General features: G+C 30.7%; 4 protein-coding genes across 5 annotated transcripts; 2 read left to right on the forward strand and 2 right to left on the reverse strand.

The window, feature by feature from the left end:
- Positions 1 to 486: 486 nt before the first annotated feature.
- On the reverse strand, positions 487 to 6,185 carry Aay (phosphoserine phosphatase). Of its 2 annotated transcripts, none has more exons than XM_083033713.1 (6): positions 6,102 to 6,185; positions 2,117 to 2,256; positions 1,865 to 1,999; positions 1,640 to 1,785; positions 1,390 to 1,551; positions 487 to 1,226 (listed from the first exon to the last, which is right to left on the reverse strand). In XM_083033713.1, exons 1-6 carry the CDS (start codon positions 6,174 to 6,176, stop codon positions 1,138 to 1,140), a joined length of 747 nt encoding a protein of 248 aa, XP_082889839.1. In that variant the 5' UTR covers positions 6,177 to 6,185; the 3' UTR covers positions 487 to 1,137. The 2 variants fall into 2 exon arrangements, with proteins under 2 accessions (XP_082889839.1, XP_082889840.1); XM_083033714.1 differs by lacking the exon at positions 6,102 to 6,185 and adding an exon at positions 2,707 to 3,097.
- A 9,203-nt stretch (positions 6,186 to 15,388) lies between these two features.
- On the reverse strand, positions 15,389 to 17,728 carry LOC145934313 (uncharacterized). Its single transcript, XM_083034679.1, has 5 exons — positions 17,215 to 17,728; positions 16,843 to 16,983; positions 16,297 to 16,686; positions 15,889 to 16,143; positions 15,389 to 15,594 (listed from the first exon to the last, which is right to left on the reverse strand). Exons 1-5 carry the CDS (start codon positions 17,726 to 17,728, stop codon positions 15,389 to 15,391), a joined length of 1,506 nt encoding a protein of 501 aa, XP_082890805.1.
- Positions 17,729 to 19,952: 2,224 nt separating this feature from the next.
- LOC145933640 (uncharacterized) lies at positions 19,953 to 21,221 on the forward strand. Its single transcript, XM_083033530.1, has 2 exons — positions 19,953 to 20,560; positions 21,193 to 21,221. The coding sequence occupies exons 1-2, from the start codon at positions 20,066 to 20,068 to the stop codon at positions 21,202 to 21,204; spliced, it is 507 nt and encodes a 168-aa protein (XP_082889656.1). The 5' UTR covers positions 19,953 to 20,065; the 3' UTR covers positions 21,205 to 21,221.
- A 1,687-nt stretch (positions 21,222 to 22,908) lies between these two features.
- Positions 22,909 to 23,981, forward strand: LOC145933641 (uncharacterized). Its single transcript, XM_083033531.1, has 3 exons — positions 22,909 to 22,979; positions 23,075 to 23,209; positions 23,298 to 23,981. The coding sequence occupies exons 1-3, from the start codon at positions 22,909 to 22,911 to the stop codon at positions 23,464 to 23,466; spliced, it is 375 nt and encodes a 124-aa protein (XP_082889657.1). The 3' UTR covers positions 23,467 to 23,981.
- Positions 23,982 to 24,744: the final 763 nt, after the last annotated feature.

Genomic DNA, 24,744 nt, shown 5'->3' on the forward strand with positions numbered 1-24,744 from the left:
AATTATATTACGTTTTATAAATATGCAAGAAAAAATTGTATTTTAATAAATATTATTTAATATATATAAATATATTTATCTAATTGTAATATATACAGAATGTCCCATTTAAATCGATCACCCTCAAGAACTTTTTTATTTTTGATTGTACAACAAAATGTTTCAAAACAAAAGATGTTTGAGACAATACAAGCGCGCGCTATTGTTCGGTTTTGTGCTGATTTTATGTAATTTTATTTAATTTTATTTTGAACAACTCTCTGTCAAACTGCTAACCTTCGCGATAACAGCCGCTTGATGCGACGAATATAACGCACAACATCGTGAATCGAGACAGTCAATCAACATCACGGAAAAGAGCAACAATATTTACGAAAATCGACTTAACATACCTTTTTTAGAAAGGGAATTGATTCCTCGTAATTTTCGACATAAAAATTATAAGGGTAAGATGGTCAAAAAATGAATAGTTTACAGTTTACAAGATATTTTATACTTATATATTTGACATAATTTTACATAAATTATGAAATATCTCGTAAAATATTTATTTTCCGATGATCTTACTTCAATACTTTTATGTACAAAATAATGAGAGAAATCAATTGGCATAAGGAAAACATATAGTTTAAGAAAAAAGCAGTGAACTCTATACTATACTGGAATGTGAACTGTATTATAAGAAAACGGGACGAGCGAGAAGGAAAACTGGAACTAAATTTATCTATATTTTTCTATGTCTTTTCTTTTTCTTCTATTAGTTTGTAGTGAGAACATATAAAATGATTGACTAATCAAAATTTACTAGACAGAAGAAAATTTAGAGACAGAAATTGTTCCAAAGCAACCTGTCTTTTTCTTCTTGAGGCTCGGGTCGCTAAACATAGCAGTGCACATTGCAGTATAGTATAGAGTTCACTGGAAAAAAGTATGTAATTGCTATATAGTTACAATTTACATTTTTTTTTTCTTGAAAATAACTATGTGTTTTTTTATACCAATTGATTCTTTTCATTATTTTATGCATATATATATATATATATATATATATATATATATAAAATATACTATACTTATATAATACTAATATATATATATATACTTATATATATTTATATACACACTCTATTTTACAATTTATAAGCTTGTTCTGAGATTATCAAAGTTCATCATGAAGTATTGTGCACGTGCCTTTACACTTTCGCGAATGACATTACCACCAAATCCTGTACAAACATATAAACATATAAATATAAGTATTAAATGTACACTTATTTATCTAATTAGTTTTATCATTATTTCAGTATAAGAATATTATAAAATATTTCCTGGAAATCTTTCAAGAGTAACACGGTTTCTCAAGATTCCTTAAATAAATATTTTATAAACCTATAAATGCATCTGCTGGAGGTGAGGCTTCTAAATCTGTTGACCCATCACCAATGTGCACAATAGTTTTAAATCCTTTTTCTTTTTTAAGATGTTCTATCACTTCTGCTTTGCCACCGTTTCTTGATGTGGGTTGATTCTCATCGAATCCAGCATATTCCCCTATGGCACACAATCGTGTATTTATATATAAATGTATTATGTATTTCTTTAAAAAAGCAATAAAATTTATTAATATACTTATATTTACCTGTAAAATAAAATTTCAACCTGTTAGCATACACATTCTCAGGTGGAATGTTTAATTGTTTAGCTACAGGTGCTATAAGGCAATGGAACCCCCCCGAAACAAGAAATACATGCTTGTCATGAGCTTGTAAAGCTGATACCAATTCTCTGAGAAATATCAGTTCTTAGTAATATAATATATTTGAATTAATGTTTGTTTTTATATCCTAAAAAATAAATGTCTTACTTGATACCATTCGTAAGTTTTGGTTGATGTGCATCCAAGAATTCTTTTATTTGGGTTAAACTTGGATTTATGATGCGCAGTCTCATTGATAAGGATTGCTGAAAAGTCATATCACCTTGCATTGCCTGCTTTGTCCTAAAAAATATGTTGCAATATTATATATTAGTAAAAAACTTGGAATCCATGTTACTACTAGCACACTATAAACAAAAATAAATCATGAATTACAATCAAACTCAAGAAAACACATACAATTCACAGATTTCTTTTCCTTTCCCACAAAAATGAGCCAACTCATCTATTCCTTCATCTGTAATCACAGTCGAATCAACATCAAATGTCACAGCATCTGCAGTTTTCCATATGTTGATGAATTTGTCCACATTGACCATCTATAAAACATATATATTAAAATATTAAAATATATATATTAAAATATATATAAAATGTATTAAATGTATTAAAATATATTTAAAATGATATATTAAAATATGAAATAATATATAATTTATATTAAAATATTAAAATTATACTGAAATATTAATATAAAAGAAGATTGTATATAAGAATATAAATAGAAATAAAAAAAAAAGAAAAAAATAGAAATAAATGTAAAAGCTTTAAAAATTTAGCATTCTTTTAGTTTATTTTTTAAAATAATGAAATTATAATTTAGAAAACACTAAAATATATTAAGATAGCATATAGAGATGAGATATCAAAAATCACAAGTTTCGTAATAGAGAATAAAAATTACGCTAGTGTTTTTTTCGCCTTAGGATCAATCTAATATAATCAAATTGTGTGAATGTATAAATTTGTATATACATATCACAACTTACATTTAGTTGCATTCAGCTTGTCATGTACTGTCACGTGTCATATTACGTTAGTCTCGTGCAGATTGTTGAACAATCACGCGAACGCGTCAATTGTGATTCGTGAAATACCCGAGAAATATCGATCATAGCAAAATAGCAATAACCTATTATCACTTTTACGTCATTCAGAAAGCAAAAAATCAAGTGATTATGCGGATGTAAACACGTCCCTCTTCTCCCCTTTCCTTTTATCGTTATCATTTTATTAGATATAATGAAATGTAAAGCTTCTACTTTACTTTCCATATCTTTACAGCAATCGTATTAAATCGGGAGCTTTTCCAGAAAAGAAAATTTTTTATTTGATGGCCAATTGCATCTATACTTATTAAGGGAATTTTCCAGCAAGAAACCATAAATAGACACCATATCACCATAGCAGCTTTCCAGCAAGAAATACGCATAAACATGATGTCATACGATCGGTTATCTAGAATAATTTTCGGGACTTTAAAAATTCTCTATTCAACAGCCAATTGCGTCACACAGGGGCGTAACCAGGTTGAAATGCTAAAGCAGGCAAAAAAATTGAGGAGGAAAAGAAGCAGGACGATAAATTTATAAAATTTGTCAACCTATTATTTAAGTTAAAATTATTTTTTGAATTAAACAACTAAAAAGTAATACACATACAAAGGTATATACAAACGCCAAATACATAATACCTTATTATTTATTGAATAATAAATAAAGATGGTGCCTATTTTAAAGTTCTCAAATAATAAATTTTGATTAAGTATTATTAACAACGATAACAAATTTTAAAATAATAATGAGTGATAATTATGAAAAAATATTATTATAAATAATGAAATATTACAAATAATTTGCGAATATTTTAATAAAAAATAAATAAAATTTATTTATAAACAGTAAAATTTATTTATAAAAAATTAAAATTATTTATAAACAGCTAGATTTTTCAAGAACAGGCAAAAAAGCTACAAGAGCAGGCAAAGTCTGCTCTGGCCCTCCCCGGCTACGCCCCTGGCGTACATTTACAGCTAGTTTTACCATTTACGATTATCTTAATCGACTGATTAGATTTAAGAATTGTCAACTGCAAAGCACAGCTATCTTATTATAGATATGGATAAAGTTGATCAGTTTTAAGCTTTGCAGTTGACAATTCTTAAATTTAATCGGCCGATTATTAGTCTGTCTCTTCTTGCTAAAAAGCTCCTATAGAGAGCTCCCTATAGAGGAGCTCTCCAACAAGAAAAGACAGATAAACTCAATGTGACGCAATTGGCTATCGAATAGAGAATTTTTAAAGTCCCGAAAATTATTCTATTTGATAACCAATCGTGTGACATTGTGTTTATATGTATTTCTTGCTGAAAAGCAATTGATTATTAAATAGAAAAATTTTCAGGATTTTAAAAATTTTCTATTCAATAGTCAATTGCATCACATTGGCTGGATTCCGTGAAGCGCATATGCGCGCATTTATCTATAGTACACGTTATGTATATTATAGAAAATGCGTGCATATACGCGCTTTACGGAATCCAGCCATTATATGTCTATTTAAATGTTTTCTTGCTGGAAAGCTCTCATTATATTCAAAACGAGAAATTATACGATCTCTTCCTTACAATATTTTGAAATAAATTTTTCTTTGTATACAACCATTTGCATCTGACAGAAAGGATTGGTAAAATATAGAAAATTTCCTTTTTTATCATATCTTGATGAATACACATGTGTGAATTCAGTTTGTATATTCTCTATCTATATTTTTAGCGAAATGAATCTTATGGTAGCTACTCAAAATTTACAGCTATTTATTAATTAATAAACTCCAAAAATTTTATCTAAATATATTTTATCAGTTTATATTAAATATAAAAATGTAAAGAAATTAGTTTATTTCAACGCAAAAAAAAATTTACATGATTTCTGATACTGATGCTATAATTTAATATGGGTGCAGTAAGAAAACAAGTCAAGCAGGAATGGCAGGAAGAAAGAAATAGGTCTACATAATCATAGACATAGACTACTCGCAAGCGAACCAAGTTTAATAATCCAACAGAATATAGCGATAATTGAACTATCTTTTTTTTTATCAAAAGTAGAAGGAGGCGAATGTGTTTCTACATACATATCTATATATCTTATTAAGAAAGGATAACGAACTCCATACTTTCTGTTTACAGTACAGATTAGATAGAAGCAGTTTATGCGTCCTACGACTATGTATAAAACATATTTTTATTCACATCATGTACATAAAATAAAATAAAATAAAGTACAATAATGTGTAAGCTTAACTAAAATAGCATAATAAAAATTAAAATCCAAATATTGCACATTAAAGAAAATATAACTATATCATTCAAACGAACAAAAATGCACTTATATTTTTTTAAAAATTCGTATATACTGTTAAAATTATATATAAGATGAGATTAAAGGATTGATTAGAACATAAACTCTGCGTTCTTGATTATGCCGAAGCAAGTTATATAAACTATGCTCTTGATGACTACACTATCTATTTTTTTTTTCTTTAATTATTAAACACTAAATTTATTCATGATATGACGCGCGCACGTGCACTGGCACACATGCGCACGCGTAACATTAGTCAATGTCCTCAAGAAAAAACATACTCTTACGTAGTTTTAAAATAAAAAAAATAATTTGGACATATAAATTTGCCCCTTGTAAAAAGATTTTAACGCGCGCGTAAACTTAAAAAAAATGTTTAACTGAAGAATATACCCAGTGAGAAATGGTTGTCGAATCGACGTCGATATGGACGAATCAATGTCGAATTGGACGTTGATTCGACTAATAATTTCTCGCTGGGTATCTATTATTATTTGTTTTGCTTTGAAAAATTCTCCACAATTTTAAAAATTATGACTCATCGATTTGATAGAATAAAGTAAACAAACAAAATACGAAAGGATATTTCGTCTAAACTCCGATTAACTTTTATCTAAAATATTGCAATATTTTATTAATATATGAATAAAATTATTAATATTTTATATTTGACGCACTTGAAAAAAATTAGAATGTAAACAAATTATGTATATAACATTATATATAAAATTTTTATTATAACAATTAATGCTATTCGAATTATTTGGAGTTTAATCGATTTTTAATTCTAAAGATGAGTTGTATTACAATAATCTGAGAACACATTTGTAGAAACTACAAATGTATATTATTTTCATCTGATCAGCTTAGTTGCGGTATTCACGATTTAATACAGAAAAGTAAACTAATCGTGATAAAACATTGAAAACAGACTCTATCATTTGAGATTCTTTAATTGCAAACTGCAAGATATATATACAATGAATGCGATCGCAGATCGAAGAATGACAATTATATACCTTGTCGACACTGTAAAATCGGTAGGCACGACGGATGACAACAGCGAAGCAACCAGAGTTAACTGCATGTAGCATCGTGCGAAACTAGAATTTATGGTAGTGGAGAAGAGAGAGCGGTGGGAGTCTCTCTCTCTCTCTCTCTCTCTCTCTCTCTCTCTCTCTCTCTCTCTCTCTCTCTCTCTCTCTCTCTCTCTCTCTCTCGTATCGGACTTATTACTCGACCGCAATTTCAAAAGTCGTCATGTAATCATGCCGCCGCAACATTGTCAAGCGCGTGCCGATGAGCATCGAGTTCAAGCTCATTGAAACTTTTGTTTTTCAATATTTATATATGACGGGGGGATTTCTTCTCAATACGATAGACTTATTTGTTTTTTGCCGATAAAATCACACAGCGGTGACTTGGATATTTGACATATCTAATAGTGTCGTCAGTGCCGTAACTAGGGCGGTGCCATCGATGCCCCTACAAGCTTCAGGAGGACGTAGTCAAGACAGTAAAATAAAAAAGTTAAAAAATATTTTTTTTTAATTTTTGAAAAAGTTTGTAAAAAAAATATATTTATTCGCAGCAAATAAACGTCCTTCCTTCAGTTCAAAAGTTCAATTTTTTGATTATAGGTATTTGAATAGGGCAGGAGGGGGGATGCAAAATGTTGAGCTTGTACCGGGTGGAACGCAGGTTAGTTACGGCACTTAGGCCGGTATTCATAGTCGGTTCTTATATTTAAGAATGTTTTAAGTATACAATCTTAAGATGTGATTAACCAATCACAGAGCCGTATTTGCATCTTAAGACATTACTTAAGACGGTCTTGAAATAAGAACGGACTATGAATACCGGTCTTACAATTAGTGTCGTCCAAATAAATCTTGCGCTTGCTAAAAGATTTTGATTTAAATATAAATCATTGCTTTGAGAGATAAGTCTCTTTATCTAGATATGCGCTTTATGTTAAATTTTTATATATATATATAAAAAATGAAACAAATATATAATTACAATTTTAAGGGAAGAATATGACAATTAATAAAGAATCGAGCATAATAGATACTATTAATATTATATCGAAATGATAAATACCTATATAGTACAAAGTTTTTCAGTTACATTGCAATAACGTTACAATTTTGCAAAAGTTGCGATGCAACACTGAAAAAATTGTATTCCCAGTTTGAGAATTTCCTACTTATTTTTAGAATATCCTATTCTAAAATAAATGTCAAAAGGATCCTCTTAACGTAAGAGGTGGGAGTCCTCTAAAAATTTTAGTATTATAGGTATTCCTAATTTATAAAAATGTAGACAAAATGGAATTAAAATTATTAAAATTATTAAAATTAATTAATTATTGAATTATTAAAATTTGTATTACAATAATTTTAATTTTATAGAGCATGATTAAAACTAATTGTAAGATACAAATTGAAAAAGAGGAGTTAGAAGAGGTCGCGGACTTCTGCTATTTGGGAAGCCAAATAACTTAATTGGGATGGTAGGAGCGGTAGGGACATAAAACAAAGATTAGTACAGGGCCGAGTCGCATTCAACAGAAAGAAAGCAATGCTATGTTCCGGAGCGTTAAATTTGGAAACTCGTAAAAGAATTTTAAAGACATATGTGTGGAGCACGGTATTGTACGCGTGTTGCGAAACGTGGACTGTAGCGGAAGCAGATAGGAAAAAATTGAAAGCATTCAAAATGTGATGTTACAAGCGCATGATGAAGATACCATGGATACCTTTCCCTGCCTCTTTTTATTCCTATCTTTCTAATATGTCACGAACTCGTGTCTCAGCAAGTGTCCTACCATTCTATCTCTCCTATTCCTTATCACATTCCATATACTCCTTCTTTCTTTCACTCTTTTTAATACTTTCCTATTGCTGACCCTATCTATCCACGGTATTCTCATCATACGCTTGTATAGCACCACATTTCGAATGCTTCCAATTTTTTCTTATTCGCTTCCGCTACAGTTCATGTTTCGCAACCATACAATGCCCGCGCGCGTGCTCCATACATATATATGCTTTTAAAAGTCTTTTACGAGTTTCCAAATTTATCGCTCCAGAACATAGCAGAGTACTTTCTTTCCGTTAAATGCGGTTTGGTTCTGTGCTCTTTGTTTTATATCTACTGCTCAATACCATCCCAGGTTATTTAACTTCTCAAATAGCAGAACCGCGACCTCTTCTAACTCTTCCCTCTTTAGTTTTAGCGCTATTGCCTTTTACATACCAAGATTTTGGTTTTCTTTTTATTGAGCTTTTATTGAGCTTCATAGCTCTGTATGAAGACCGTTTTCATTTCGTTCAATGCTACTTCCAATTCCTCTTTGCTAGATGCTAATATCTCTATATCATCCGCGAATTTAAGCATATTAATCGTTTATTGTCCTTAAATGCTAATTCCGAAATCTGCTCTATCTTTAATATTACCAATCGCCTCTTCGATATACAAGTTGAAAATTAGCGGAGATAACGTGCATCCCTGTTTCACTCCCTTCCTAATATTCACTTCTCTACGTTTCTGCTGAATTTCTATAAAATCGCCGTTTGATCTTTAATTTATTATATGGTATTCTCTTCATAAAATCATTTCATACTTAATGACACATATTTTACAACACACAGGCAAAGAAAGCATAAACATACTTAATACATATATACAATAGATCAAGCATAAGGAAAAATTAAATTTTAAATTATGTTATACGTTACTTATGTTATATATTACTTACTCGTAAACACTTTTTTCAAATCGCTCAAGTCTTCTTTTTCGAGCCACTTATTAACTTTATCCATTCTTCTAATAAACTAAAACCATTCAATGATAAAAACACTGTACTGCACTGTAAATTGCAACACTATATTGTATAACCATATACGCTGTAACAATATGTCCGTAAAAAACATACGACCGTTTGTTATTAACAAAGAATATATTTTTAGTTTCAGAGTTTCATGTTCTAGAAACACTTAAGAATATCCATTAAGATGGATTTTGTAATGTATACAATCTTCTTATTTCGTTGAGATTCGAGATATACCAATTACAAGTTATGAACTTTTGGAAAATTGCATTTGAAAAATTACAAATAAAAATTGATTTTGAAGAGGAAGGATAATACTCTAGATGCTATCGGTTAAAATATAGGAAATAATTTACTTTTTTGTAATACTTTTATGAATATAGCCAAAATCGTAACTTTTAAACCATTTTCCATTTAGTTCAAAAACCTGACATGATATAGATAATTTCTACGGCCAGATTTGTATTCAGTGCATAAAATTACATAAGAGATCACCTATAATTTTAAAACAATTTTTAACATCCTTAATTTTGCAGACCTGTGCAATCTATAAGATAAGATCATTAAAGGTCATTCAAACAATTAGTTACGAGCAAATATAATATAAATTATTAAATGCGAAGTTTGTGAATCACAAAGATAAGCTGATATTTTGCGTGCTTAGATGCTAAATTGACCAGTAATATAAAAATACTGCTGGATTTCTTTTATAATGTTGCAATTATCACATAAATATGGTATCCTGTACTTATCTCTTCAATTAGTGTTGTTATCTGCGTGTAGAATTTTATATTACTTCTATTTCTGTCCTGCCATCATGTGAATGTTTGCTGAAGCGATTGGATATGTTTAGCAATAAGATTTTAAAAAATTCGTTTTTTAGAGATCTGATATACATAAGGTAAACTTTTTGTTTTGTTTCACTGTACATCCTGTGATTAAAAGAGATACTATATAAAGTTATTAGATGCTAGTAAGACCCAATTTTATACTACATATTTTAATGAGTATAGAAAGTCCACAAGATGGCAGTCTTTCCGTAACCTTTTTTTTATAAAAACGGAACGGTCGGGGTAAAACGTCCTTGTTCCTTTTTAGGAAATCATTCTGTCCCAAAAATGTTTAAATGCATTATTCTGCGTTTTTGTTGCAAATATAGTACAAAAATGCCTAGAAATCATTCTCGCATAAAATCACAACAAAGTTGAAGCCCAATTAAAATTTCAGTGCTATATTTTGTTAATTTTTTTTGCAACATCAAGTTAATAATGCACTATTTGATTAAAAATGCTTAAAATCATTTTTTGTTACATAAATTCAAATTATAAATATAATTATTTAATCGAAACTATTACCTGTATCAAAAATATTTTGGGGGATTATTTTACACCAGTCCCTGGGGTAAAATGGTCACAATAAGGCATATAAAAAATTTTTAACTGCAGAAAAATTGAATTAATAAATAATTTGTAATCATTCCACTAAAAAAAGGAAGAATATGTCTTTTCAATTTTGCAAAGTTTAAGGGAGAAAGCAAAATTAAGGGTGGACTTCCGAATACGACCCACGCCCGATTGCTATGAATTTTTGTAGAAACATTGTAAATGATGTCAAATGAATGTCCTTAAGTGGATTTTCACCGATACAAACATTTAATGCTAAAAATATTAAAATAATGTTCTGTATAAATTATTGTCTATTTACAATTTACGAATTACGAAAGACAATATGGCTGATCATTTGTGTGAGTTTCTGTGGAGGCGAGATGTAAAAAAACATAAATTAGATCCATTAAAAAAATTAATTGAAGACATTAAAGATGTATATTCTGGCTAAAAAAAGAATAATATAAATTGTTTCTTGTTGATGTTTTCGTTCTGATATTCTATTTTTGTATTTCTTAGGATTCTTTATATATGTATATTGTATATCTTATGACGCTTTATATATATTTGGTATTAAATGTGTTATGTTATTTGAATATATCTTTCTTGATTGTCTATTGGAATTCACTGTGTTTAGGCATCCCAGGTGTCCCACATTTTAAAGGACCCACTCAAATATCTCATTGTCAGAAACACTGCGTTAAATCGAAAAATGTTTCCTACAAAAGTTATAGGGGGACATAACATAGTAATATTCATTTGAACTTGGGCGGCATCTCCAAGCTCAAGTGAAGGTGAGAATTTAAAGGTGAGAAGGTGAATTTTGAAGAAAATAAAAAAATGCTTCAGATAAAAGTTGTTCAAATTAATTAGTAGAAAAAGATGTTATAATAAAAAATATGGGTTTCCATTTAAAAAATGTATTCTTACCTTCACTTGACCTTGGAGACGCCGCCCAAGATCATATGAATATTACTATGTTATGTCCGCCTCGAAACCCTACAACTTTTGTAGGAAATATTTTTTGATTTAACGCAGTGTTTCTGAGATATTTGAGTGGGTCCTTTAAAATGGGACACCCGGTATACTTTACAACGTGAAACGAGGTCCACCCTGGCTACCGGCGGGGAGGGTGCGGGAGGGGGGCCGAAGGCCCCCTTGCACCCCCCCGTGTGTGTGTGTGTGTGTGTGTACCCATGTGAAAAGGCCCTATTCTATATAATTACCGACAATAATTTATATAGAAAGTTATTTTAATATTTTTAGCATTAAATGTTTGTATCGGTGAAAATCCGCTTAAGGACAATCATTTGACATCATTTACAGTGTTTCTACAAAAATTTATGGCAATCGGGCGTGGGTCGTATTCGGAAGTTTATCCAAAATTAATATAGAAATTGCAGCATTTTTTTCTTAAGGTGACCATTTTACCCCAGTCTCCCCTACAATATTTTTATTAGAAATTTTCTGCTTTCTCAAAAATTAATATTGTAATTATTTACATATTTTTTACAAGAATTATACAATGCGGCACACAGGTGCTTTAAAATTTTTTTTTACTAACGGATAAGACGAAAGACGAATAATGATTAAGATAAAACGAAAATTGCATTGCAAAATGTTATATACAGGGTGTTAAAAAAGTGTCGCATACGCTCAACGCCATTTGATAGAGAATGAAAATCTAAGAAAAAATGTCTAATATTATTTTTCGATACGATGAATAATTTTACCTTGTCTGAATTAAAAAAATGAGACCTAAAGTATAAATTTTATGAAGCCAAATTCGCATTTGAGCAAACTGCTTTTAAATAATTTTTTCGGAAAATTATTTCCCACTTCGCGCGCTCCACCGTTTGCTTTCTCTTGTAGCTCCGTGCTAATTGACTGATTTCAATAATTAATTAAAACTATTCATCGCATTAAAAAATAGTATTAGACATTTTTTCTTAAATTTTTATTCTCTATCGAATAGCGCTGCGCGTATGCGATACTTTTTTAACACCCTGTATATTATCTAATATATTCCAGACAGCAAATAAAACTAAAAGATGACAAAAAGATGTCTTTTAAGTCATCTTCTTCCGACAAAAAACGATTATTTTTGTACACGCTTTTTTTATTGGTTGAATAGAATAATAAATGCTTTTCCACGATTAAAATACATATAGAAACAAAGTAGAGATTACCGATTTTATGTTAAACTAGACAACACAAGTGCGCGCTGCGCGCGCGCCATTATCTGATTTCATTTAATGATTTTATTTAATTTTGTTTAATTTTATTTTGAACAATTGTCAAACTGTTAAACCTCGTGATGACAGTCGCTCAATGCTACGAATATATCACACAATGGCAATCGAGACACCCAATCACATCGCGGAAAAGAGGCAACAATGACTGCGATATATTCGAGATTCGACTTTGCACGCCTTTTTTAGAAAAGACTAGCACGCAGTGCGCGCTAACGCGCGCGCTTTCTTCGATCATTACTTAAATTTAAATAATATAAAAAATTAAACAAAATCAAATGGTCAGTAAGCGATTAGTTATGATCTATTCTAATTGATTTGGGATCAACCTAATGAATTTAACTTCATCTTTGAGCTTGTTTGAGTGCATTTTTATCAAAAATTAACTCCAGCTTGATTATTCAAGTTATATGATAGGCATACCAATCTACCGTCATATATGAAAATAAAAACATTTCTTTTTGATAATGGATCAATTTTAAGACTTAATGCGATTTGATAGTATCCAACCAAGCCCAAAAATAATTTAAAATTAATCCCATCCCGCTTAATTAATATTCACCCTTAATTAACTGAAGATTATAATAATTGTATTAAAATGAATCTGATGTAACTTGAATAACGAAATAATTAAGATAGAGTAGAAATTTTGGTAAAAATGCACTCAAACATGCAAAAGATGAAGTTAAATTGATCAGATTCTTCCCGAATTAATTATCATAATTAATCAGCTAACTAAGGGTGAATTTCTAATTATGCAAGAAGTTTCTCTATTTAAATTATATGATATGCCTATCGATTTATTAATTTATATAAAAATAAAAACCTTTTTTTGACGATGGATTAATTATAATTGAAACATAATGCGATTTGACATGACTCAACTACACCCAAAAATAAGTTCAAATCAATCCCATCTTGTTTAATCAATATCTATATCACATAATTTTAATGGAAAAACTTATCGCTTAATTAATATTCACCCTTAATTTTTTGGTTAATTATGATAATTGATTTGAATTCAATCTAATCAATTTAACTTTATCTTTGTGCTTGTTTGAGTGCATTTTCATCAAAAATTTAACTCCGACGTGATTATTTCGTTATTCAAGTTATATGATGCCTATCGATTTATCGTTCTATATAAAAATGAAAATACTTTTTTTAACGATGGATCAATTATAAGACCTAATGCGATTTGATAATATCCATCCCCAAACATAATTTAAAATCAATCCCATCTTGCTTACTTAAAATTTACCCTTAATTAGCTGAAGATTATGATAATTGTTTCAGAATAAATATGATATAACTTGAATAACAAAATAATCAAGCTGGAGTTTAATTATTAATGAAAATGCATTTAAACACCCACAAAGATAAATTTAAATTGATCAGATTTATTCCAAATCAATTATAATAATTAATCAGCTAATTAAAAGTGAATATAAATTAAACGAGATGGGATTGATTTGAAATTATTTTTGAGATTGGTAGGGTTCTATCAAATAGCATTACATCTTAAAATTAATCCATCGTTACAAAGAAATGTTTATATTTCTATATGAAATGATAGATCGATAAAGCTTATCATAAAACTTAACGAAATAATCAAACTGGAACTTAATTTTTGATGAAGTTGGACTCACAATCAGATATGTTATCTATTCCTTTTTTTTTCACTCTCTCTCTCTCTCTCTCTCTTCCTTTTCTTATTTTCTTTTTTCTATATTTCGTCTTTTCTGATTTTAAATCTTCCTTTATTTTTTCTTCATCTTTTTTCCTTTTATTTCTTTTCTTCTTTCTATCTCTTTCTATTGCCTATAACAAAAACGTAAATAAAACGTAAATAATAATATAATATAATTATGTTATAATAATTACAAATACAATAATAATATTATACTTTTATAAAAAAAAAGAGATATGAATTAAAATTGATATCCCTTTGTGCAAAACAAATTTTTGTAAATGTTTCAATCTTTTTTAAAAGAAAAAAGAGCATTATTGTTAATTCTCTATTTATACTACTAGAACAACACAAGTGCGCGCTACGCGCGCGTCTTTTATTCAATTTTATGTTTATAATGTACATAGTATATATAAATATATAATATATATATATATATATATATATATATATACACAGGGTGATTCAGAACAACCTGATGTCCTTGAAATATGATATTCTTGAGCGAATTCTGAGACTATTTTTCCTTTTACATAATTTTGTCCGAAGCTTAGTTTTTGAGTTATAATTGAAAATAGTTAGCGAATTACGAGTCCGGTACAACAGGCAGGCAGGACATTTAAATATTCTGGTAATAAAGATTCACCAATGTCACCATTGTCACCACAATTTACAGCGCTATCTATACTTGTATAAATTCGTTCTTCTGTAATATTTAATAATTCGACAACTCGTTTATTAGTTTCATCTACATCGATATTCCTTGCGGGAAGTATCGCACATTTAGCTACTTTATTAAAATCTTTTTCTTGTATTAAGTCACCATATATATCTGTGACAATATATCTGCATTAGATGATGCTAAACAACATTCAGGAACTTGTATATTATCGTTAAAATCATTTAACTTCCCATCACCCATATCTAATAAAAATTTTGCAAATTCAATTTCTTGTGGAAGAACTCGCATGTTTTGTGTTAAAGAAAAATTTGTAAAGTATTTCCAGGTGGAACTAAATTTAATGGAAAGATTTACAATTTCACTTCGAGTACCTCGTACTTTAATCGGAAGAAGTTGTCTGAAATCACCGCCTAATATAACAATTTTTCCACCAAATGGTAAATCATTATTCATTATATCACGTTATATCAATGTTCGCTCCATAATATCTAGAGCATATTTTGGTGTCATTGGCGCTTCATCCCAAATAAAGATATCTATTTCTTTTAAATATTGAGCTTCTTTAGATTGAATTTTGATGGCAGATGATGAATCAGCAAATAATGGAACTGGTAATCCAAAAGTTTTATGAACTGTCTTTCCAGCAGAAAGTAATGTTGCTGCTATGCCTGTAAAAGCCATTGTACATACGTGTTTATTTCGAATTTTAGCTAAGTAATAAATAGTTGTGTATATAAACGTTTTACCTGATCCATCTGGACCATCAATATAAAAACAATTGGTATTATGACTATTATTATCTAATCTGTTTAATATTAAATCAACTATTTCTTTTTGTTTTTTATTTAATTGATTATATTGTCTGGTTCCAATTTCCATAGCTTGTTCAGGTGTTACATAATCCTCCTCAACATTATTTTTTATTATTTGTTCCATTTGTGGAAAATTAGCGAAACTTTTACCTTCTGCAAAAAGCATAGCACCGATTTGTTCATAAGCTTTCTTTTGTTCTTGTAATATACCAAAATGTCGTGCATAATCTTCTGACATTGATACTTTAAAGCTTTTCCAAAGTTCTTCAGGATGTAACGGTTGACAATGTAATAAAATGCATACAAATAATTTACGAAGCTGTCGTGGCATCATCCATCCGACAGCTTCATTCATAGCTCGTTTCCACTCATCATCTTCAATCAGGCCTAAAGCTAAACATGTTTCTGAAAATGATTGATAAGTTTCTTCATTTACAGTTCTTAAATCGTTAAAACTCGTGGCTCCTTTTACAGTAAGTAAAAGTAACCGTAAATGAAATAATTCTGTTTGTGTAGGACTAACAGAATACATTCGACCTATGCAATTATAATAATTACTTCGTTTGACCCAGTGAGATACATTTTTGCCATTCACTTTTTCTTTCTTAATGGTATAATAGTATGGAATTTCTGTATACAAATACTTTCTCGCTTCGACATCGCGTAAGTTCAATGCAAAATAATCTATTAACATAGTAACTTGATTTAAAGCAGAAGTCATTGCACCTTCAATATATTCATTTTCGATAATTACATTTTGTTCATTAGGTAGATGAACTGGCAAACGTATTATAGCATGACTTTTATCTTCTAATTTTTTACCGAGTATACGCCAGCTAGCTTCTACAGGTCCAACATAACGAGCTTCAATATAATTATGTATCTCATCATGATCAATAACTATATTGTTTGTTATTGGTTCAATTGTTATGGCGGCAACATCATGACCTTTATAAATATATTTATATAGATATTTAACTGATTTGATACTGGAAACTATTTCGACATTAATATGGCAATTAAATATAATTGATAATATAGGACAGTGCGGAACAACATGACGATTATCAACTATATATCCACCGGATCGTTCGAAAGTTTTACCAGTATCTCGTCGACGATAATATGGATAAGCATCTTCATCCATTCTGGTTTCTTCTAAAAACGCTTTCGGATAATGTTTCGAACATCGTCCATCTACCATACACCAATTACCACAAGGTCCGTGAATCATATGTTTCATGACTATATCATGTAAATTACGATTTTCACATGGATCAGGAATTTCAGCAGATATATATTTATCGATAATTTCTGGAGTTGTTATTTTAAAATTATATTTTAAAGTTATCAACATATGGATATGTGGCAAACCACGTTTCTGGAATTCAACATATACATATGCTGCAACTTCACCAAAAAATTTTTGTTTAGTAATTAAATCTACTAAATAGTCTTTTTTAATATTAAAAACACGAGCGCAAATATCAGGTCTATCCGAAGCTTGTTGGCCAAACAAAAGATTTTCCTCGATTTCACGCCATTTCGGATTACAGGTCATTGTGATAAAAAGATCTGGTTTACCAAATTTAGCAACAATTGCCATTGCATCTTGATAATTTTGTAACATGTTACGTGGTGATCCGATAAAAGTAGAAGGAATAAGTATAACCATTTTTCCAACACGTCCATTTAAATTATTCGCCATATTTTGCATATAATCTATTAAACCTTGATATGTTTCAGAGCGTAACTCTTTTTGATGAGTCTTGCAATAATCCATTCTGTCTTTTTCCATTTTTACATAACTATCTACAAGCCATTGTTGGAATAAGCGTCGTCCTAATAAGAAAACATTAAAGTTGTCACGAATAGCCATGCGATACTTAATATATTGTCCTCTAGTTATTCGTCTCTCACTATTTAATTTCTTTAAATCACGATGCCATCCTTGAGTACCATATGGATAAAACAATGGATATATGTCCATGGTTCAACATTTGGATCCATAATACTAACTTTTTATAAAGTTTTGGTATTCATATTGCGTATAATAACATATGATTCTGGAATTTCTCCATCAGCAGTTGTAGAAAAAACAGCAGCAACTTCATTCGTTCTTTGGACATTATATCGACGTCGATCCATTCCTGGCTTCAAAGTGAATAATAATTGTAATTCCGGTAATGGTTCATTAGATGTTAATTGTTGTTTTTTTAATTCCTTACCCATCATTTGATAAGATTGAGCAAACACATTAAATTCTCGTATTATTTGTTCAAGATTTCGTATAATTTCTAAATCTAACTCTGAATTTTCAGTAAGACGATAATTTATTGCTTTATTAGAATCTATAATAAGAAGCTAACCATAAGTCGGGTTTTCATTTTGAGTAGCATATAATGCTGTATTTATTTGGTAATATATTTGACCTTGTATTTTGAAACAATGCGGACCTGGTCGCCTATTTTGAAAATCAACTAAATTAGCATTAAATGACGCAAATGAAAATGAACTATTATAACTACGAATATATTGGAAAAATTTATTGGATTTTGCATGACTACCATTAAATAAATTAAGAAGAAAAGGTGGCAGTTGAGGCAATGGTTCCAAATACACTGCACCGTGATTACAGCAATCATGAAATGAATTTCCTTTATTAGATACTCTTTCTGCTGCGAAATGCTTTGCATTACAATGAATACAGGATACATCCATAGAACCAATATAATATTCATTTATTTTGTTAATTAATGTTGCATTATTAATATTTAAACAAGGTTGATTTTTTATTCTTGATAAATAACGATATTGACGTTCTACATGTTTTCGATTTAACAATAAAGTATTTTGTTCCTGTTCTACTATTTCTCAATTATTATCGGAATTATTGCTATTGCTATTACTAACTAATGCTTTTACAATTTGTCGTCGACGACTCTGATTTTCTGCCTGTCTTCACGACATCGTCGTTGAAATCCTGCTTCTTCTTCTATATTACGTTCCACCTTACGTCTCGGCATTTTAGTACAATCTCTTACTTATTGTTAGATATACCGTGATATTATTTATTGCGAGATATGAAGACATAATACTTATAATATTTTTAATATCAGTGTAAGTAAAATAATATAGAAATAAGTACAAATAAAATTCAAGATAAAATGAATACAATCTTTCACGAACAAGATTATATTATACTAACTCAAACATCTTAATTATAACAATAATGTAAGAAGTGATAATATAGGAAGCGTTATATTCAAGGGTAACCGTTTAGTTTTAAAGATAGTTAGAGTCCTGACCGACCGTGGCGCTCAACCCAGGATATATAACGCGAGCTCTGGAAAACAGCGGGGCTTTTTGTGCGATGGCTAGCTCAAGTAATTATTTTAATAAAGAAAGTTTAAGTAACTCAAATATAAAATCAATGTCTTTTCTGTTAATGAGCCTCTTACAGTATTCAGAAGTGGGATCTGAGCGGGTTAATTATTAATAATTCGATTAGAAAGGTGTGTTGTGAAGACAGTGAAGTCAAGCGTATGCATTTGAGGGTATGAGCTCAAGAGCGGAGTTGGAGCGTTTGACGGTTATTGGTTTGCGAGAAGTTGCATCGGAGCACGGTTTAAAAACGCAAGGTCTGCGCGCGGAGTTGGTAGACAGATTGATGGACCATTTAGAGAGAGCGGGTTTTACGGAGCATATAAGTCAGCCTTATAATATGGAGAGTGAGACGACAAGGACAGAGCAAGAACTAGCGAATAATAACATTGCTCAAGGACAGGCAATTTCGAATGTAACAAGGGATGCCATGTCTTTAGAGCCGAGCCTGAGTTGTGCGATGCTTATAAACGAAATGCAGATGCAGGCGATTGTTCAGGCAGTGCTACAAGCCTTGGAAAAAAATAATGGCGGAAATCGGAGACTGGGAGAATTGGAGCGGGCGGAATCGAGCGCAAATGGAAGAGCGGATGGAGGTGCCCCGCCTCTTACGACAAGACGAATTTCAGCGGTTTCTGGGGCTGCATCAACGGAGTCGAGACAGTCAATAATGAACGATTGGAATCAAATTAAATTTACATCGAAGCTGATTCCTCCGTTTTATGGCAAGGATGACGAAAACATAATACAATGGTTAGAAAGGGTGACCTACATATCTCAGATGTATAGCATAACAGAGGAAGTGTTATTGCTTGCGGCGGTCGGATAACTTAAAGATCGAGCTAATGACTGGTACAATAGACAGCTGTTACGTACTGTTGCTACGTGGGAAGACTTTAAATTTCAGGTGCGTAGATATTTTGAAAGAAAGGAATCTTATACTATGACACATTCCAGAATTAGCAGCAGATTTTGGAGGGCGCACGCGGAACGTTTCGTGGATTATGCAGAGGATAAGTTTCGTTTAATGCAACTTCTGCCGCTGTCTGAACGAGAACAGATTGAATTGCTGGCGGATGGAGTGCGAGATTCTAACTTAAGAAGAATAGTTTTGAATACATGGGCGCACACGATGCCGGAATTTATCGATCAGGTGCGCAGGATCACAGAGGATGAGATGCAATCGAGAGGCGCAAATATTAAGGCCAGTATAACGGGAAAGCCGGCGGCAGAGCAGGTTCGAGTTTGTTATAATTGCAAAAAGCCCGGTTATTTAGCAAAGGATTGCAGAATTCCGAGGCCGACCTGTTATAATTGCGGGCAGCAGGGTCATAAGAGCACTTTTTGTCCAAAAAAAATGACGGGACAAGGAGCTACCGCAGTGCATCATGTACAGGAGGAGCCGGAACAGCACGAGTCTTTTTCGTCGGAGCGTTCGGTACCGTCCGTAAATTACTCGTCATTTAATAACTCGATCTCGTCTATAAATAAAAATTCTTGTATTGCGGTGCGAAGTGTTAATAATGATTTGTTTTTGTGTGCTTTATTGGATACGGGTAGCTCGGTAAATCTGATTAAACACTCGACTTATGAGAAAGCTTTTGCGGATATCGCTCTGCTTAAAATAAATGGCAAAATAAAATTAAGGGTTGTGAATAATTCAGAGGTCGTTACTTTTGGAGAAATTTCTAGTCAGATTTATTTAAAAAAATATTCTAATTCAGTATTTAACATTACTTTTTTAGTAGTTGCAAATGATACCATGCTATATGATATAATTTTAGGAAGAGAATTTATTGACAAATCCAATTTAAAGCTTGTTTATAGTAATGGTAATGTCGATCTGGAATGTATTACAGAAGAGGAAACATTAGAATCAATTCTACCTATTTATACAATAGAGTCAAAAGATAAATACGATTTGATTTTTGAGAATTTAGATGAAAATTTAGCCTGGCAATATAGGCAAGACGTGATAGGTTTATTGCGAGAAATTGATTATGCTAACATAGAACCGATAAAAGACGAATATTATGTCCGAGTACATCTAAAAGATAGCTCTCTTTTCAGGTATGCTCCTAGAAGAATGTCTTTCGCCGAGAAAGCACAAGTAGACGAAATTATTGATGATTTATTGAAAAGAGGAATTATTAAACCTAGCATTTCGCCTTACTGCGCCCGCGTAGTCTTAGTTAATAAACGTAACGGACAAAAAAGAATGTGCGTCGATCTGAGACCCTTAAATCAACGTATATCAGCGCAAAAATATCCATTTCCAATTATAGAGGATCAAATCGATCGTTTATATAATAAGAAAGTATTTGCTAAATTGGATTTGAAGGATGGGTTTCATCAGATTGATATACATTCGGAAGATACAAAATATTTTGCTTTCGCTACACATAAAGGTCAATTTGCTTTCGTTACACATAAAGGTCAATACGAATTTGTCAAGCTTCCTTTTGGTTATTCAGAGGCTCCGGCCGAATTTCAGAAGAGAATTTTGTTTGCTCTTCGTACATTACTTCAGGATAATAAAATTTTGATTTATATTGACGATATTTTAATAGCTACCGAAACTATAGAAGAAAATTTATGTATACTTAAGGAAACTTTGACATTGCTTAAACAATATAATCTGGAATTAAATTTATCGAAATGTTTATTTATAAAATCAGAAATTGAATATTTGGGTTATATAGTTTCCGCGGAAGGAGTTACAATGTCACCGAGACATATAGAAGCAATTGTAAATTTTCCGATACCAAAAAATGTTAAGGAAATACAAAGTTTTTTGGGTTTAACAAATTATTTTAGAAGATTTATAAAGGACTATGTATTGAAGGCAAAACCTTTACAGAATTTAATTAAAAAGAATGCCGAATTTGTATTCTCAGATCGATGCGGAGAATCTTTTGAATTATTGAAGAAAGAGCTATCTTCTCCTCCGATATTGCATATATATAATCCTAAAGCCGAAACCGAATTACACACTGATGCGAGCAGTTCAGGATATGGGGCGATACTGTTGCAAAAGCAGGAAAGCAATCTTTTTGCGCCTATAGCATATTTTAGTAGGGCGATATATCATGATGAAATAGGGCATGTTGGTATAGAAAAAACTATGCATGGAATTTTGTCTCACTATTGATTTCCATGTATGAAAGTAAAGGTCAAAGAATATTTGGACAGTTGTGTTAAGTGCTTATCGTATTCGGTTATGTCGGGCAAACCGGAAGGTGAGATGCAAATTTTTGAAAAGGAAACATCACCCTTTAAAACTTTACATATAGATCATTTTGGACTTCTGGGAGCCGCAAATGACGGCTTTAAGCATGTGTTAGTGATTATCGACGCCTATACAAAATTTGTATGGTTATTTCCGGTAAAATCAACAGGAACAGACGAGGTATTGATTGCATTAAAATCCTTAAGCCGGCGTCACACGATGTACGTTTTTTTGTATGATTAGCTTGTATGCTAGCTTGTATTCTGTACGTTGTTTGGTTTGCTGCATAGAGCGTTGTATAAACACGTCACACGAAGTTGGTTTGCTGTATAGAGTGTTGTATGAAGACGTCAGACGAAAGAAAACGTCAAACGTCAATCATAACTGGTTGATTGATAGGTTTTGATAATTAAATAAAATATTTTAAAAGAGATTGATATGGAGGAACAACAGCTCCTGTATATAGTAAATGAAATTTTGCGACGACGGAGATTGGCTGCATTCGTGCTATTACTTCATCGCGAAATAAATACAAGAAATCATAGACGTAGAAGAATATGGGTTCGAAATTGCTACAGAGAAGGAACGAAGGAAGAGGAGTTTTAAATATGATGCAAGAGGAGCTTCGGTACATTTAATCTATATCTATATTGAATCATCAAATTAAATATTTTATTGCCGTTTTTCAAAATAATTTTTTTTATTAATTTAATTTTTTCCTAGTTTGCAAGACATTGAGTCTTATAATAATTATTATCGAATGGATGAAGGTCTTTTTGAAGAAATTTTGATCCGAATTACTCCACACATACGAAAAAAGGATACTGTTATGCGTCAGGCTATAAACCCTCGTCAAAGGTTAATTTTAACGAATTCGTATTTTTTAAAAATATGTTTCTTTACATTGCGTTATCGATTAAATTTAAATATAAAATTGATATTGTAGATTGGCTGCTACATTGCGCTTTCTGGCATCTGGAAATTCTTATAAGGATCTTTCCTATGCAGTACGCATAGCTCCCAATACACTTTCAGTTATTGTTTTTAATACATTAAAAGCAATAGTTCTTGAGCTTCAAAATGAGTGTATAAAAGTATGTACCTCTCATTTCTAGTTAATATTGTTATCGGCCTTTTTATCTAAAACTCTGTTTTATTGTTAGTGTCCTAATAGTAAAGAGGAGTGGGCTGAAATTGAAGCCGAGTTTCGTATTTTATGGCAGTTTCCTCACTGCATTGGAGCACTTGATGGAAAACACATAAACTTTCGCCCTTCAAGACAAAGTGGATCTTTTTATAGAAATTATAAGGGTACAGATAGTATAATCCTTATGGCTCTTGTTGATGCTAAATACAAATTTTTATTTATTGATGTTGGTAGAAATGGACGTATGAATGATAGTGCAGTATTTCGAGACAGTGAGCTAGCTCAACATTTGAATAATAATTCTTTAAATTTACCTGAACCTAATCCATTACCTGGAAATACTGTACCAATGCCCTTTGTAATAGTTGCTGACGATGCTTTTCCCTTGTCAAATAATTTATTAAAACCATATCCTGAACGTGGATTGACCTATAGTCAGAGAATTTTTAACTACCGTTTGAGTAGGGCACGAAGAATTGTAGAAAATGCATTTGGTATGTTAGCAAATAAATTCAGAATTCTCCTAAACACAATTACTTCGTCAGTTGAAAAAGTCGAATTAATTACTCTGGCGCGTTGTATTTTACATAATTTTATTTTATCTCGAAGGACATATCAAAATAATATGATTAATAATAATTTTGAAATTGATTATCAAAATTGTCTTAATGGTATAATTAGACAAAGAGGTAATAATCCTACTCGAAATGCTAAAGCAATCAGAGATCACTTTATGAATTATTTTAATACTACTGGTTCTGTTCCATGGCAGAATGAAGCTGTGCGAAAAGGCAATTATTAATAATGTTCAAAAGAATGAAATATTTATATATTGCAAAAATAAAAATATGTTTATTTAACATAAATATGTTTATTTAATTTAATATTTAACATACATACATATATATATATATTTAAAAAATATTTAATTACAATATAATTAAATAATTAATTAATTTACGTAATATTTAAATATTTAATTTAAAGTATTTATATATTTAACATATATTTAAATTTAAATTTAACCGATTAAGGACAATATAAAGGAACATATTAAAAAGAAAGGAACATATTATCTTTAAAATTTGACACGTATTTAATCTAGCATGCTATCACATGATGATTTTCTTGATATTGCCATTTGAACAATATCAAGCATCAGTTTGTCTCGCTCCTTTTCATCTTTAATTTTTTTTATTATTGACCCTACGTAATCCATGCATAAATCAATAGAATCTTTCTCTTT

Source organism: Prenolepis imparis, unplaced genomic scaffold (genome assembly GCF_030444845.1).
Source record: "Prenolepis imparis isolate NDT839.2.m4 unplaced genomic scaffold, iyPreImpa1.0 SCAF_3, whole genome shotgun sequence".
Lineage (NCBI taxonomy): Eukaryota > Metazoa > Arthropoda > Insecta > Hymenoptera > Formicidae > Prenolepis > Prenolepis imparis.

Bases quoted from the DNA above. Each gene is read 5' to 3' on its own strand.
- LOC145934313 (XM_083034679.1), bottom strand. From the start codon at position 17,728: ATGGACATATATCCATTGTTTTATCCATATGGTACTCAAGGATGGCAT. The intron at 16,984-17,214 runs GTGTTTTTAATA...TACATGATATAG, and splicing joins TAGACCTGATATTTGCGCTC to TCATGAAACATATGATTCAC. The intron at 16,144-16,296 runs GTAATTATTATA...AATCATTTTCAG, and splicing joins ATCTCACTGGGTCAAACGAA to AAACATGTTTAGCTTTAGGC.
- LOC145933640 (XM_083033530.1), top strand. From the start codon at position 20,066: ATGACACATTCCAGAATTAGCAGCAGATTTTGGAGGGCGCACGCGGAA.
- LOC145933641 (XM_083033531.1), top strand. From the start codon at position 22,909: ATGGGTTCGAAATTGCTACAGAGAAGGAACGAAGGAAGAGGAGTTTTA. The intron at 22,980-23,074 runs GTACATTTAATC...ATTTTTTCCTAG, and splicing joins ATGATGCAAGAGGAGCTTCG to TTTGCAAGACATTGAGTCTT. The intron at 23,210-23,297 runs GTTAATTTTAAC...TTGATATTGTAG, and splicing joins GCTATAAACCCTCGTCAAAG to ATTGGCTGCTACATTGCGCT.
- Aay (XM_083033713.1), bottom strand. From the start codon at position 6,176: ATGCTACATGCAGTTAACTCTGGTTGCTTCGCTGTTGTCATCCGTCGT. The intron at 2,000-2,116 runs GTATGTGTTTTC...CATATTTTTTAG, and splicing joins GGAAAAGAAATCTGTGAATT to GACAAAGCAGGCAATGCAAG. The intron at 1,552-1,639 runs GTAAATATAAGT...TGTGTGCCATAG, and splicing joins GTTGAAATTTTATTTTACAG to GGGAATATGCTGGATTCGAT.